The sequence below is a fragment of the Lissotriton vulgaris genome, chromosome 2_1 (assembly GCF_964263255.1).
Source record: "Lissotriton vulgaris chromosome 2_1, aLisVul1.2, whole genome shotgun sequence".
Taxonomy (NCBI): Eukaryota; Metazoa; Chordata; class Amphibia; order Caudata; family Salamandridae; genus Lissotriton; species Lissotriton vulgaris.
In genome coordinates, this window is record NC_141687.1 from 1,969,683,197 (window position 1) to 1,969,697,935 (window position 14,739).

Below are 14,739 nucleotides of genomic sequence, written 5' to 3' on the forward strand. Positions count from 1 at the left end.
TCCACACCAGCTATAGAGGGTTGAGAGAGAAGCTGGAATTGAAAACTGGTCCGAACAACCATGGCTACACCCCCTCCGGTCCTGCCGTCAGGGCGATCAGCCCGGAGGGCGTAATAGGAATCGGGGAGGATGGCCAGGATATCGGGAAGTGAAGCCTCTGAAAACCAGGTTTCTGTTAAAAACAAAAAGTCAGGAGAATCTGAGGTAAGGAGGTTGAATAATTGTGATTGATGCTTGCCTACCGAACGGGTGTTAAGGAGGCAGGCAGAGGCGATATGGGAGGGAGAAGAGGTAGTGGTGGAAGGCATGGAAACCTGGGAATGCAAGGAAGGAAAGGACTGCAGGGAAGCGGCTCGACCTGGGGGAGGGGCGTAAATACCTAGGGAAATAAGATACTGCGTGAGGGACAAGGGAAGAGGCACATCAGCCGAGCAGGAAAGGAGTTGCCCAGAGGAGTATACGAGCAAAGGGGCAGGGTGTGTGGCCCCGGGTCCCGGCCCGTCGCGGACGGGCGCAGACGGGCTTAACTTAGGCGCAACTTCGGCGCGCCTTCGTCGCGCCCGCTGCGCTCGTCCGCTGCGCGGCTGGGATAGAAGTGCCATAAAGTAGGCCACAAGAACCAGTAGGGGCGTGGCAGGGGGTGGAGGGACAGAGGAGCTGCACCGCCAATCCCAGAGCAGTCCAAGATGTAAGCCACGCCCATCCCCGCCCCGGTGACCTGCCCGTCAGAGGGGGGGAGAACGCTCAGCGTGGGGCGCTCGGCAGCGTGAGCCAAGGGGGGTCAAGTAGCAGCAAGAGGGGTGCGCGGTGTCCAGAGCGCGGCCCCAGGTGCAGGTACAGTGAAAGTCTAAAAGCGTCTTTTTAAAATAGATGCAGAGTAGCGCCACAGCAGGTAGCGTTGTTGCTCCCGGTGAAGCCTCAGGAGGTCTGTATGGCAGGAAGAGCTGGGGCGGGACTCGCCAGGCCCGGAAGAATTAGCCAGGGGGGGAGGGACAGAGGAGCTGCACCGCCAACCCCAGAGCAGCCCAAGATGTAAGCCACGCCCGTCCCCGCCCCGGTGACCTGCCCGTCAGAGGGGGGGAGAACGCTCAGCGTGGGGCGCTCGACAGCATGAGCCAAGGGGGGTCAAGTAGCAGCAAGAGGGGTGCGCGGTGTCCAGAGCGCGGCCCCAGGTGCAGGTACAGTGAAAGTCTAAAAGCGTCTTTTTAAAATAGATGCAGAGTAGCGCCACAGCAGGTAGCGTTGTTGCTCCCGGCGAAGCCTCGGGAGGTCTGTATGGCAGGAAGAGCTGGGGCGGTACTCGCCAGGCCCGGAAGAATTAGCCAGGGGGGGAGGGACAGAGGAGCTGCACCGCCAACCCCAGAGCAGCCCAAGATGTAAGCCACGCCCGTCCCCGCCCCGGTGACCTGCCCGTCAGAGGGGGGGAGAACGCTCAGCGTGGGGCACTCGGCAGCGTGAGCCAAGGGGGGTCAAGTAGCAGCAAGAGGGGTGCGCGGTGTCCAGAGCGCGGCACCAGGTGCAGGTACAGTGAAAGTCTAAAAGCGTCTTTTTAAAATAGATGCAGAGTAGCGCCACAGCAGGTAGCGTTGTTGCTCCCGGCGAAGCCTCGGGAGGTCTGTATGGCAGGAAGAGCTGGGGCGGTACTCGCCAGGCCCGGAAGAATTAGCCAGGGGGGGAGGGACAGAGGAGCTGCACCGCCAACCCCAGAGCAGCCCAAGATGTAAGCCACGCCCGTCCCCGCCCCGGTGACCTGCCCGTCAGAGGGGGGGAGAATGCTCAGCGTGGGGCACTCGGCAGCGTGAGCCAAGGGGGGTCAAGTAGCAGCAAGAGGGGTGCGTGGTGTCCAGAGTGCGGCCCCAGGTGCAGGTACAGTGAAAGTCTAAAAGCGTCTTTTTAAAATAGATGCAGAGTAGCGCCACAGCAGGTAGCGTTGTTGCTCCCGGCGAAGCCTCGGAGGTCTGTATGGCAGGAAGAGCTGGGGCGGTACTCGCCAGGCCCGGAAGAATTAGCCAGGGGGGGAGGGACAGAGGAGCTGCACCGCCAACCCCAGAGCAGCCCAAGATGTAAGCCACGCCCGTCCCCGCCCCGGTGACCTGCCCGTCAGAGGGGGGGAGAACGCTCAGCGTGGGGCACTCGGCAGCGTGAGCCAAGGGGGGGTCAAGTAGCAGCAAGAGGGGTGCGCAGTGTCCAGAGCGCGGCACCAGGTTCAGGTACAGTGAAAGTCTAAAAGCGTCTTTTTAAAATAGATGCAGAGTAGCGCCACAGCAGGTAGCGTTGTTGCTCCCGGCGAAGCCTCGGGAGGTCTGTATGGCAGGAAGAGCTGGGGCGGTACTCGCCAGGCCCGTAAGAATTAGCCAGGGGGGGAGGGACAGAGGAGCTGCACCGCCAATCCCAGAGCAGCCCAAGATGTAAGCCACGCCCGTCCCCGCCCCGGTGACCTGCCCGTCAGAGGGGGGAGAACGCTCAGCGTGGGGCGCTCGGCAGCGTGAGCCAAGGGGGGAAAAGTAGCAGCAAGAGGGGTGCGCGGTGTCCAGAGCGCGGCCCCAGGTGCAGGTACAGTGCAGGTACAGTGTCGACCTTATTTGCTCTCTGTTTATTGTCTATCTTTAAAACCAATAAAACAGATTTTTTTTAAAGTAGTAATTTATGAACATCCTCATGGAGCAATAATATCACAGTTGTCCTCTATTTTTGAATGAGCAAAATATAGATAAGCGGAATGTGTAGACTTGCATGTCAAATAAACCATTTTCCTAAGAAAGAGGTGAATTAATGTGACACTACCAGCGATGTTCTGCACCATTGATATGACATATAATTCTATTTTTATGCTCCTAGATTCCACGGTTTGCTGGAGAATACGATCTGAAGATTCCAAAAGACATGGCATATATTTTCAGTGGAGCCTATGTGCCTTTGAGTTGCAAAATAATTGAACAGGTAAGTAATAAAGTGCAGTGATTTGTATGATACTTTTGATGGTGATACACAGTTTCAGATACAATCTTGGCTCTTTTGGTGTGGATTAATTTCCAGTACCTGCTGTTGACAAAACATCTCACTCCCATCCTCTCTTCAACAGACTGTCTCTGAGTTCTAGCATGTCAATATGTTTTATTTTTCATAGCGTCTGGCCTGGAATCAGCTTAAGTGACAGCTTCCGGGCGACTCCCTGGAAGCTATTTGTGGCCCTGCAGAGCTAAAAGCCTAGTGAAAGAGAGGAGAAAACCGCAACCAGGTACTGGTTGGCCTGATTATTTACGGATGCGCATATAGACAGTGAAAGCTGGTCCTTCTCACACACCTAAGCCTGTGCAGGTGAAAAGGTCCTAAAACACATGAGGGGAAATCCCTGCGGCCTCTGAAACGTTTTAAAACGAGACAGGGCAGTACAAACCTGGAATCTTCGCAGCCCTCTGAATATTCCCACTGGCGTAAATGCATGGAGGATATAGTACTGGAAGAGTAACCAATGTCTCTATTGGTAATTGAGCCTGGGGCTACATCGAAAGGAAGTGGTTGTGTAAAGAACTCATAATGGAGGTTACCGTGGTGCTCATTATAGAAGAACTGCGAGGCAAATGAAGAGCTCTTCAATCCGGCAAAGGATGTAGTGGGTAAACCACCCAGCGCAATAAATTGTACAATATGCTGTGTCACACAGATAAGAGAGCCCACTCCCAACCGGTGGACACCATCATGAAAGGAGAAGATGTGGTGCAGCGGGCAGAGCTGGTGATCCGTGTTTGGTATCGCTGTTGGCTCAACATCCTGTGATTCTGGGCAAATCACTTAATATCCCCCATGCCCATGGACAGCGCCTGGATGCTCTCACGGGGGATAAGCCGCCCTACATAAATCTACAAATTATTATTATCCTTTGCCTACAGACATTATACAAGGAATACAAAGCTTCAGCGCAGCCATTGAGTGCAACATTGACGCAGTATTCAAATTAATTTACTGCTCACAAGTATGAAAAAAATGGCAGAAAGAGTGCAAGCCGGTGAGTCCAATGAAGATACACTGCAGAAAGAAGTGTAAGGTCCTTGTCTCCCAAATGCCCAAATTGGAGGAAAGAGTGGTGAATGCTGAGAATCTCTGGAGAAAAAGAAACACTCTCCGGTCATAGGGTTTACCCTAGAGAGAGGAGCGAAGAGCCCTTGGCTAAATACTTATGTGAAAACTGAATTCCTAATGCACTGAATCCAAGGAATTATGTTATGTTATGTTATGTTATGTTATGTTATTATATGTTATATATTCTTATTATCGCGCAACGAATCACCGTGAGGCATCTCGGCGCTTACTTAGAACACAGCCCTAGGAGAGAGCTCAGAGGGAGGACCTTAATAGAGGAAGGCTTTTAAATGTTTCCTGAAAATTTGATAGGATGAAATTTCTCGCAAGGTGATGGGAAGACTGTTCCAATAAACGGGTGCTAGGTAAGAAAAAGCCAGTCCTCCTGACCTATGACGTCTGATTCGGGGAACATGAAGTAATAGTTGCGAGCTGGATCTAAGAGTTCGGCTCGGGATGTGTTTTGTCAATTTATGTTGCAGGTATCTAGGGCCCTGACCCTGTAGGGCAATAAATGTCAGGCAACAGATCTTAAAAGATGATCTTTGCTTTACAGGTAGCCAATGAAGTTTTCTCAATAGTGGTAGCGAAGGAGTTCTAGCAGGCATGTTCAGAACCAGCCTGGCCGCTGTATTTTGGATCACTTGTAATTTCTTAAGAGAGGTCAGCCCTACTTCTGCTAAGAGGGCGTTGCCGTAATCCAGACGGTAATAACCATGGCTTGTGTCAGGGTTCTACGATGTTCTGTTGGAATGAAAGGGAGGATCTTCCTAAGCAATCTTAGCCGGAAATAGCATGATCCCGCAACGGCCGTGACATTGTCCTGCATTGAAAGAGCATGATCAATTTTGATACCTAAGTTGTTAACACACATTTTAGGTATGGGAGGGGAGCCCAACTGTGCGGGGCACCAGTCCTTGGACCAGACAGTGGCCGCCTTACCCAACAGTATGACTTCGGTCTTTCCTGGGTTCAACTGAAGGAAGTTGTTCGTCATCCAGTTGGAGATTTCCAGGATCCCTGTTGAGAAGCGGAGTCTGTCTGCCTCCTGATTGGGGCTGATATTAAACAGCAATTGTGTGTCGTCGGCGTATGAAATAGTTTTGAACCCCAGGGTTTCCACTACCTTAGCCAGAGGTGCCATGTAGATGTTAAATAGGGTGGGGCTAAGGCAGGAATCCTGCGGAACGCCTTTATCCAACAACATTTTATCTGCCCGATAGGGACCCATGATGACTGTCTGGGATCTATCCATCAGAAAGTTTTGTAGCCACTTGAGGGCTAGCCCCTGGATACCAATAGTACTTAACCTCTCCAGCAGCCTAGCATGTGAGATGTATCGAAGGCCGCGGAGAGGTCAGGAAGAATCAGGATAGCCGATCCTCCGGCATCTACCGTCATCCGCAGGGAATCCGTTACAGCTAAGAGTGCTGTTTCAGTACTGAAACCCCTGCGGAATCCGGACTGCGAGGTGTCCAGGATGCAGTTTGATTCCAGATAAAGGTTCAGTTGTTGGTTGATCATGCTCTCAAGTGCTTTACCTAGGAGAGGAAGCAAGGATATAGGCCGATAATTACTCAGCTCTAATGGGTTAGCGGCTGTTTTTTTTAGTATCGGGTGGACAAAAGCTTCCTTCCAGAGGACCGGATTTTCACCCTCTGAAATTGATAGATTGAAAATGTTCTCAATCGTGGGCGCCAGTGAGTGAGACATAAGTGCCATGACTCTTGGGGGGCAGAGGTCCGCCGGAGAGCCCGACTTTGCGTACTCAAGCGCTTTATGAGTTTTAGCTAAAGTAATTGGTCTAAAACATGTGAGAGAGCAGTCCGACCTTACAGATTGGTTTCCTAAGTAAGGGACAGAGGAGGCAGGAGGGGAAAATTTAGAGTAAATACTTTCGATTTTTTCATGGAAAAACCTAGCTAGTGAGTCGCATAGGTCCTGAGATTCTATGGACGGTTGCTTACATGCCGCTGGGGACACAAACTCGTTCACAAAATCAAATAGCACTTTAGGCGAATTGTTAGCGTTCGCAATTTGATTAGCTATGAACCTGCTTCTTGCTGCCCTCAAGTTAAGATGAGAGATTTTCTGTGAGGATTTAAAAAGTGCTTTCAACTAGGGGGATTTGCTTCGACGCCAAAATCTCTCCAATCGTTTGCAGGCATATTTTTCCAGTTTTAGTTCGGAAGTGTACCATTGTGCTGAACGACGGTTCAGCAAGGGTCTGGATTTCATTTTTGCTGGGATGATTGTGTCCAGAGTTCTTCCCAACTCCTTGGTAAAGGTCGACAAGGCTTTGGATACATCCCTTTCTTCTGTTATTGAGGGTACTGAGAACACTTCCTCAAATATCTGAGAAGTTAACTTTTTCCAAGAGCGCAGAATCCGTTGATCTCTGCCTACGTGATGTCCCGTAGATGTCGGGAAACTAAATGGGCTTGTAAATTTAATCATGAAGTGGTCAGACCACATGAGGGCAAAGCGGTGTCGAATGTGAGTGAAGCAATATTCATAAACAATAAATCAAGAGTAGGCCCACCCTTATGGGTAGGTCCTTGGATTTTTTGTGAAAGTCCCAGGTGTGCCATGTCAGTGATGAGTTTTTTCACATCTGGAGACGTGAGTAATTCAGCATGGAAATTGAAGTCACGTACTAATAGGAAGTTTCTGGAAGACAAAGCATAGGTAGCTATAGAGTCAACCAGTCTATCTGTAAAATCCGTCCTTGAGCAAGGAGGTCGGTAAACTAGGGCACCGGTCCAGCTTTCCGACAGAGAAAAAATAAGTTTGAAAAGGCCTAATTCACAGCTTTTGTCCGAAAATGTTTCAACCCAAGTTACTTGATGTTTTTTAAAGGCTATAGCGATGCCCCCCTCTTTTTTCCCTCCCTGTCCAGCTGTATGAGACTGTAGTTATCGGGTATAGCCAGATGTATCGTCGGTAAATTGGCGGGATTCAACCAGGTTTCCATCAGGAAACATATCTCTGGTGCATGGGAGTGTCACATATCCCAAATCTCCATAGGATGCCCAGCTAGTGATCGTACATTACAGAGAATATAGGATAGGCCCGATGCCAACGGAGTCTTAGGGGCCTGAATGAGAGGGGTATGGCAGATAGATTCAATCTTCTTATGAATTGAGAGAGCACACCCTCACCTTTAGCCACCTCTGCTGATTGGCAAACCTCCCTTATTGCATTACTCTTTTACTCCTCAATGTTATTCCGTATTTGTAAAGCGCGAACTACTCACGCTTACGGGTCTCAAGGCGCTGGGGGCCGTCGTGGAGATTAAGTGAGCTATTGCCCAGAGTCACATGGTGTTGAGCTGAGCTACAGCCAAAGACAGGATCGAACCGTGAACCCTGTGCTCTGAAGTCAGCTGCCCTCGCCGCTGCACCACACCTCTCCAATCAGGACACTATCCTAAAACATGTTAGGGAACATGGTGGTCTGTGTTTTGAAAACAATTCTATCAGAATACTTTCAGACTATACTAAGAAAGTGCAAAACCAGCAGAAATCTGTTTTTCAGGCAAAACAAAAAAAAAAAACGTTAGTGTTAACGTACATTTTAATTTTGTCCCACAAAACTTAGTTCTACAAGTAGGCTGGTCCCACTACTTTTAGGATCCTGACAGTGGCTTAGGGCATGGGACAGATCACTTTCAAAGACAAGACATTTTGGTGCCTGTGTTATAGGACATTTGTCAACAATGAGAAGTGGTCATTAGGACCACAAGACTTGCGTTATCTCCCACGGTGGAAATGTCCCCAGGGTCCACGCAAATGAAAAAGTTAATTAAATGTTCAGGGAAACGTCTTTTGAGTTTTCTTCAGTTTCCTTTATTCAAATCTTTATCTTCAATAGTAATTGTGTATCCAACATAAATTTCATATGCTATGCCCAATGCATTTCGGGCAGTGCCCTTCTATTTTAATTTGTTCCAATGCTACAGACATTTTAAAAGTGGTTTTAAACTTTTAGGTATTTATAAACACTATGTAGCATTACCACATATATCGCGTCATTTATATATTCAACTTTCAGTCGGAAGAGTTCAAAGGATGGATCTCCTCTGTATCTGCAAGTAAAGTGCTCAACGATTCAAATACATTAGTTTGAAAAATTATGTAGCATCGGAACTGATAACTGATAAACCTGATAATTGTTAAACCTAGCGAGGATGCCATGGTCCTGCTGTGCTTGAACCGCTCAAGAGCGGAGCCTGCCTTTTCCCCAAACAGGTGAGTCCCATGAAACAGCATGTTCATGAGGGACAACTGGACATCAACTACAAAGCCAGTGAACCTCAGCCAGGCATGTGGCCAATGACAATATTGGTGCTGATGGCCCACCTAATGGAATCTGTGGTGTCCAAGCCACAACCAATTGTGAATGTTGCAGCATCTTAGCTGTCCTGAATGGCCTGGGCAAGGACAGGTTGGAGATCTTTAGGGACACCTGAGGGAACTTGAGCCACTGAGTCCCAAAGGGTGTGGGAATAGCACCTTAGCAGGCAGTTGGTATTCACTGACCTGAGCGTCAAGCTGGAGGATTAAAATACTTGTTTGCCAAAGGTTTCAACACGTTTTGACTCTCCATCAGGGTTTGCAGTTTGTAACGTTTTGGGGTCAGTATTGATTACAGACACTTGCACCACCAAGAGTTTTTGGTAGGGATGCTGAGATAAAAATGCGGTATAGCTTGGGGCAGGAGTTGTAACCTTGCAATTTGGCAGTTAAGTGGTGAATCAGAGTAAAGTCTGGCCTGCCCGAAAAACCTTTGTAAATACATTAGTCTGTACCTCCAAGGTGGGGAGCTGAAGGTCAAGGGCTTCATCTACCCTATGCATTACCAAAGTGTAGGAAGAGACTCCTCTGTGGCTGGTCCGGGGGTTTTACCATCCCATGCAGGGTCCCCCAGGGGTCCTGGCTGAACCCTACACTTTTTAACATTAATGTTTCCTCTCTTGCTAATTTAATAGGGAGTTTTGCATTCTCTCTGACTACTGATGTGGACGATACCCAAATCGTCATATCTATTGGATACGACGAGGCAGGGATCGGGGTCAGATTTCACGACTGTATGAAGGCTGTCCATTATTGAATGAATTCAAACTGCCTTAAACTTAATGCAGGAAAGCAGAAGTCATATTAATTATTCTTTTGGACTCCATCCTCTTGGCCTGCAGTAATGAACCATATCCAAATGCCGTTGAAGAAGGCTCAGAATCTGGAGTAATCATTGATGATGAACTGAATTTTTCAGATCAGGCAAACAAGGTTTTACTTCATCCGCATTCTGCACCCTCAGAACAAAGTCTCTAATTCCTGAACACCTTCAAAAGTTTGTCACTTCCTTGATCATGCCAAAACTAGATTATTGCAATAGCTTATTTTTCACTGCCCATAAATACATCACCAACAAACTACAAGTTCTGCTAAATGCAGCTGCTAAATTACTATTACAAATTCCTACATTTCACTCGCCTCTCAGGCCATTAAAAAACTGCACTGTGTCCCAAGCAAGCAAAGAGGAACCTTCAAGGCAATCTGTCTAGCATAGAAAACTCTTCATAATCTTGGTCCTGCTTACCTTAATCAGAGCTTCAGATGGTACTGTCCCAACAAAGAGACTACGCTCCGCTAATGCCAAATTAACCTTACTTCCCAGGTTAAACGTGCCAGATGGGGTGGCAGGAGCTTTGTGCTGGGAGCTTCCAAGGCATAGAATGCTGTACCACTTTTCATTAAAGCAGCACCAAATCTTCTCGCTTTCAGGAAAGCCTTGAAGACCTGGTTGATTTGGAATCTGTAATTCTGGGGTCTCTATTGGCTCTCTTCTCTGCTGGAACTGCTAGCGCCTAGATGCCTCCGGGCATTAGTGCACTCTACAAATCTCTCTAACATAACACGACCATTCCCTAGTCACCTGCACACACATTCAACCTTCTAAGTTCTCACTTACCAAGTCATCCATTTAGCCTTCTATCTATCTAACATCAAGTACTCATCTAACATCAGGTAAAAACTCATGCACTGAAAGACTCATTAGCACTGCTCAGGAATAATTCCATTTTTATTTTGTTTTAACTGCATGCAATAGGTGTGCAGGCACGGCGCCCTTTACATGTTTGTCCCATGTACATTAGATCCAACCATGGCTCTTCGGTGTAGTGGTGTACATCGAACTACAGTGACTGTCTTGTTAAAAATACCTGTCTGCGCTCTTAGGAGAGTGTGAACGTTTGTCAGGTACCTGCCGCTGCGCTCAATGCTACAGCCCAGATCTATTACTGTGAAGGCGGAGTGAGTCTGTGAGTAGGGCAGAGGGAATGGAGGGAAAAGGCTCATTAGCATATTCTGCCCCTTCACTGCTTACCCACACATTGCCTCTTTCTTCAAAAGCACCAAGGCTATGATACAGCACACCCCTCCTCCCCCCCTTTCCTTATTAAGTACAGAGACAGTGCTTTAAATGGGCCGGTACTCAACGATACTGAGTACCGGCACTTCTTCATTTTCTCCCCTTGAGTACCGGCACTTTTTTCAGAAAAAAGAGAGTACCGGTACTCATGGGGATCTGACTTTAACCGAGGCAGCGCGCTCCCTTTATCCCTCAACTTATACTACGGCAGCACCTTTCAAGCACTGCACGGAATCCATCAATGGAGCTCGTCACCAGGACCCAGCGTGAGCTGCTTTTTAAATCAGAGCTGGGGGGTGTCTGCTGAGTCTTTAGCTTAACAAAAGATCTTTCACAGTGGGCTCTAAGAGGGGGCTGTAAAATCTAATGGGTGGCGGTGGGAGGCACTATTCAGGATATAACAAAAGAACTTATGGGAAGGCTTTTACAGTTGGCATGCATCTGAATTGCTTTCTTGCACACTTCCACTTCCACACTCACTGATTCCTATTTCATCGACCTTGGACAGACCTTAAGACCAATCAAAAATGTGGAGATTGGCACTTGGTTCCCCTATACAGACGTTGACAGCTCTGGCCCTAACTCCGGTTTACAAATGTTCCAGGAGAGACTTGTTTATTTATTTATGCGTTTTTATATAGCACTGACTTTACCCGAAGGTGTCAGAGCGCTTCACAACAGGAACAGAAATGATACATGAGGAGAAGATTACAAGTGAACAAATTACAAAAACAAACGCTAAGTTACATGAGGCAATAGAGACAATTGTGAGCAAACAAAATACAAGAGGTAACAAACGATACATTACAGGAGGAAAAAGTGATATGTGTGCAGATTATAAAAAGCGTACAAAGTACAAATAGAGGTATAATACTGCAATAAATGGAGGACACTCAAACACAAGAACAAACGTTACATGAGGCAATGGTGGCACTTGCGCAAGTATCGAGAGCAAACAAAATGTAAGAGGTAGCAAACAGTATGTTACAAGAGAAAAGTGACATGTGCATGTTACAAAAGAGTACCAGTACTGGACAGATGGCTCAGTGGGCTGTAGGCCACTGGTTCAATTTAAGGCAGACTGAAGCAGCATGTAATCCTTAGGCGGGTGATAAAATGCATGCAGATTTCGTGCATACAACCTTGGCACGGTCAAAAAGCGAACCCCGCCCCTTGTTCCCCCTTAGCCCCGCCCTAAACTCCGCCCACTACTCCTTTTGGTTAGTACCTGCACTTATTTTTTTCCATTTAAACCACTGTTCAGAGGTATTCTGGTGCCAATGCTTGTGCTCATTACATACAGGGCATGGTATGGAGATATGGTAAGGTAAAGTTTTGGGTGGAGTTTAGTTTTGATAGAAGGTAAATCGACAAAGCAGGCTTCTGAGATCATTCTGAATTTGGAGATCACTCTTTAATAGATAGTAAAGGGTTAGACCGTTACATAAATATGCTACATTGGATGCTCATGCTAGGAAGGATTACATGCAGCTTTCCAAAAGCAGGCACAATATGAGCAACCTAATAAGAGATGACTGGCCAGGCTTTCTCACTGTGTTGGAGACTGCAACAAACGTGTACAATATATATTGGATAACTCTGTAGAAGTCATGTAGTACATGCAGAATCACTTAATATAAATGAATAGAGGAGCTGGGTTACCCATGGTTGTTTTATATCCCAAAATGATTTATATATTCCCTATAAAAAGATATCAGATTGCCACTCATAGGGCAGGGATGGGCTCTACCTGTGGAGCATTGAAATCTAGGAGGCAGATAATGCCTGTTTTGTGGAATCCTTGTAGATCAAGAGCAAATTAGAGTGTTGGCACACCCGCAAACTAGCACCGAGGAACAGTTGGAATTCTAAAGTGAATGGATGTGAAATTGAGTACTAATTGATGGCCTGACCATATTGTGTTCACTGAATAAACAAGAGGTGAAATAAGGAGGTGATAACGTGATAATACATGTTAGATACGCAAGTCTTTGTGTATAAAAAATAATGGGAGATTTAAAGGCAATTTAACAGCTATTAATGCCCAGTATCATATTGGCATAGGGCTTTTAACACCACGACAGGCACAAACATCCACAGTAACCGACCCTGTCTGCATCTTGTTATTACTACACAGTTTAATTATACTTAATAATAATAATCTGATCATTTGTAAAGCGCTTGGTTACACCTAAAGGGTGTAGATCAGACAAGAAGAGAGGACAGATTACAAATGTAAGGGGCAGAGAAACAGAGGACCTAATTATAATTGAACGGGATTTGTAATTAGCCATGTTTTCAGGTTCTTACTGAAATCAGTTTTAGAAGTGGAATCCCTGAGGACCGGGGAAGGGCGTTCCATAATTTAGTCGCTATGTAGGCAAACGATTTAGCTCCCATTCTCACCTTCCTAATCTTGGGGATAGTTGCCAGATTTGTGTCAGAGGATCTGAGGTTCCGAGTGGGGACATAGGTTTGTTCCAATGAGTGAAGGTAGCTGGGGCCTTGTTTCTTTAGAAAGCGATGGCAAATGCATAGGGCATTAAAGCTGATTCTTTTTGCCACTGGGAGCCAGTGTAGCTGGTCGAGAGTGCTGGAAGCTGAAGATTTTTTGGGGATATTAAGAATCAATCTTTATACCGCATTTTGAACTGTGCAGCAATCTAAGATCCCCTTTAGAAGCACCTAAGAAAAGCACACGGTCATAGTCAAATTCGAAGGTAATCAGTGAATGAACTATGGTTTTCCAAGATCTGGTGGGAAATTGGGAATGCAGACAAAAAGTTCTCCAGGGGCTCTATTATGTGGACCGCTAGACTCATGGGGTGAGGCGTTGGCGTTCTTCCGACTGTCCTATTACAATTAGGGCTGTTGAAGCCCCTTTGCCTGCTGCAGCTGCCATGGAACCAACATCCTCTGGCGGTGTTGCAGCGGTGAGGAGGCAGAAATATTCTTGGTTAGACCGCCGTGGTCTCGCATAGCATATTATGAGTTTCCTCTCCACCATGGTTTTCATGCAGTTCTCCTCCACTAAAACCATGGATTAGAGGAAATAAAGGAGGCCCTACAAGGGCACCTTGTGCCTCTGTGCCCTGGGAAGCATGCAGGGGGCACAACATGTGCCACCCTGTTTGCATGCACCACAGTTCACAGTTCCTGCACGGCATGGACTTCACACTCCAAGCCGTGCAGGAACACTTTTTGGCGTTTCCATTGCGGTGCCAATTCTTAGGGGTTCGCTGTGGGATCATAATAGAAAAGCCAGCCAGGCATGAGAAATTCTCGTGATCTGGTGGGGGCCCCGACCACGGGCTTGGCAGTGCGGCAGCGGGCCGGACCCGGCACCGCATGAACAAATTGCAATCAGGCTCTAGGTAACATGCACATTTTAAGTGTTGTTAAGTGACACAAGTTCAGCCTTCCATTTAGGAAGTTAACGCTAATTTCTTTTGCCACAGTTTCAGTGAAGCCACTGGACAAGTAAATGCTTTGATAGTTGGTAACATTGCTGAATGCAGAAGGTAAGAGTTTTCCTGCACACCACTTGAGCAACAAGATTGAATAAGTAGAGTAAAAAAAATATATTGCCATTGAATCCAAAAACAATGTTGCCCAGTAGACTACATAAATGACTCTTGCATTGATTTTGCAATCTGACCCACTGTGATGCAGGTCACCCCTATTTGCCTGCTTCATGGATTACTTTGAGTGGTCTAATACCAATCTACTATGAAACATATGGAAGAAACTGGGCACAGATATTTTGGTGCTGGATTTGTTCATAGAAACCCATTCAGAGATCAGTGAGCAAGTCCACTTGGCAGCCGTCAATATTTTGTCACCAAAAATAGCAAAGGCCCCAAGTAAGGCTGGCATGTAGTACCTTGAATGGTTTTGCATTTTTAAGCTGATATTCAAGAAATATTTGTTGTACAGTGAATGGTTGCTACACAATGGCTTTGGTTAAGGCCATGTCACAATTGATGACGAGCTAGTCCTTCTTGACCATTCTTTGGTGTGCAAAGGAAGTATTACGTCACCTAATAAGGGGAATATTTTAGTCAGTGGGACTCGGGGTGTACATCTCGAAGTACCCAACTAACAAAGTGGCAGACAGCAGGGCGGAGAGGTGAGAGGATCAAGGATTCTGCATCTTTCCAATTGTCAAATCATTGTTTAGGCCCAAATTCGTCTCAGATTGTGTTGGTAGAATAACCCACAACGTCC

At 47.0% G+C, this 14,739-nt stretch overlaps 1 protein-coding gene across 2 annotated transcripts in view; it reads left to right on the top strand.

Moving 5' to 3' along the window:
• VPS33B (VPS33B late endosome and lysosome associated) overlaps nucleotides 1-14,739 on the top strand; it is a 792,141-nt gene that overhangs the window by 644,998 nt on the left and 132,404 nt on the right. For both annotated transcript variants that reach the window (XM_086958170.1, XM_086958171.1), the window contains exon 21: nucleotides 2,839-2,940. In XM_086958170.1, the coding sequence (XP_086814296.1) occupies nucleotides 2,839-2,940 (102 nt within the window). The remainder of the gene's footprint in view (nucleotides 1-2,838; nucleotides 2,941-14,739) is intronic.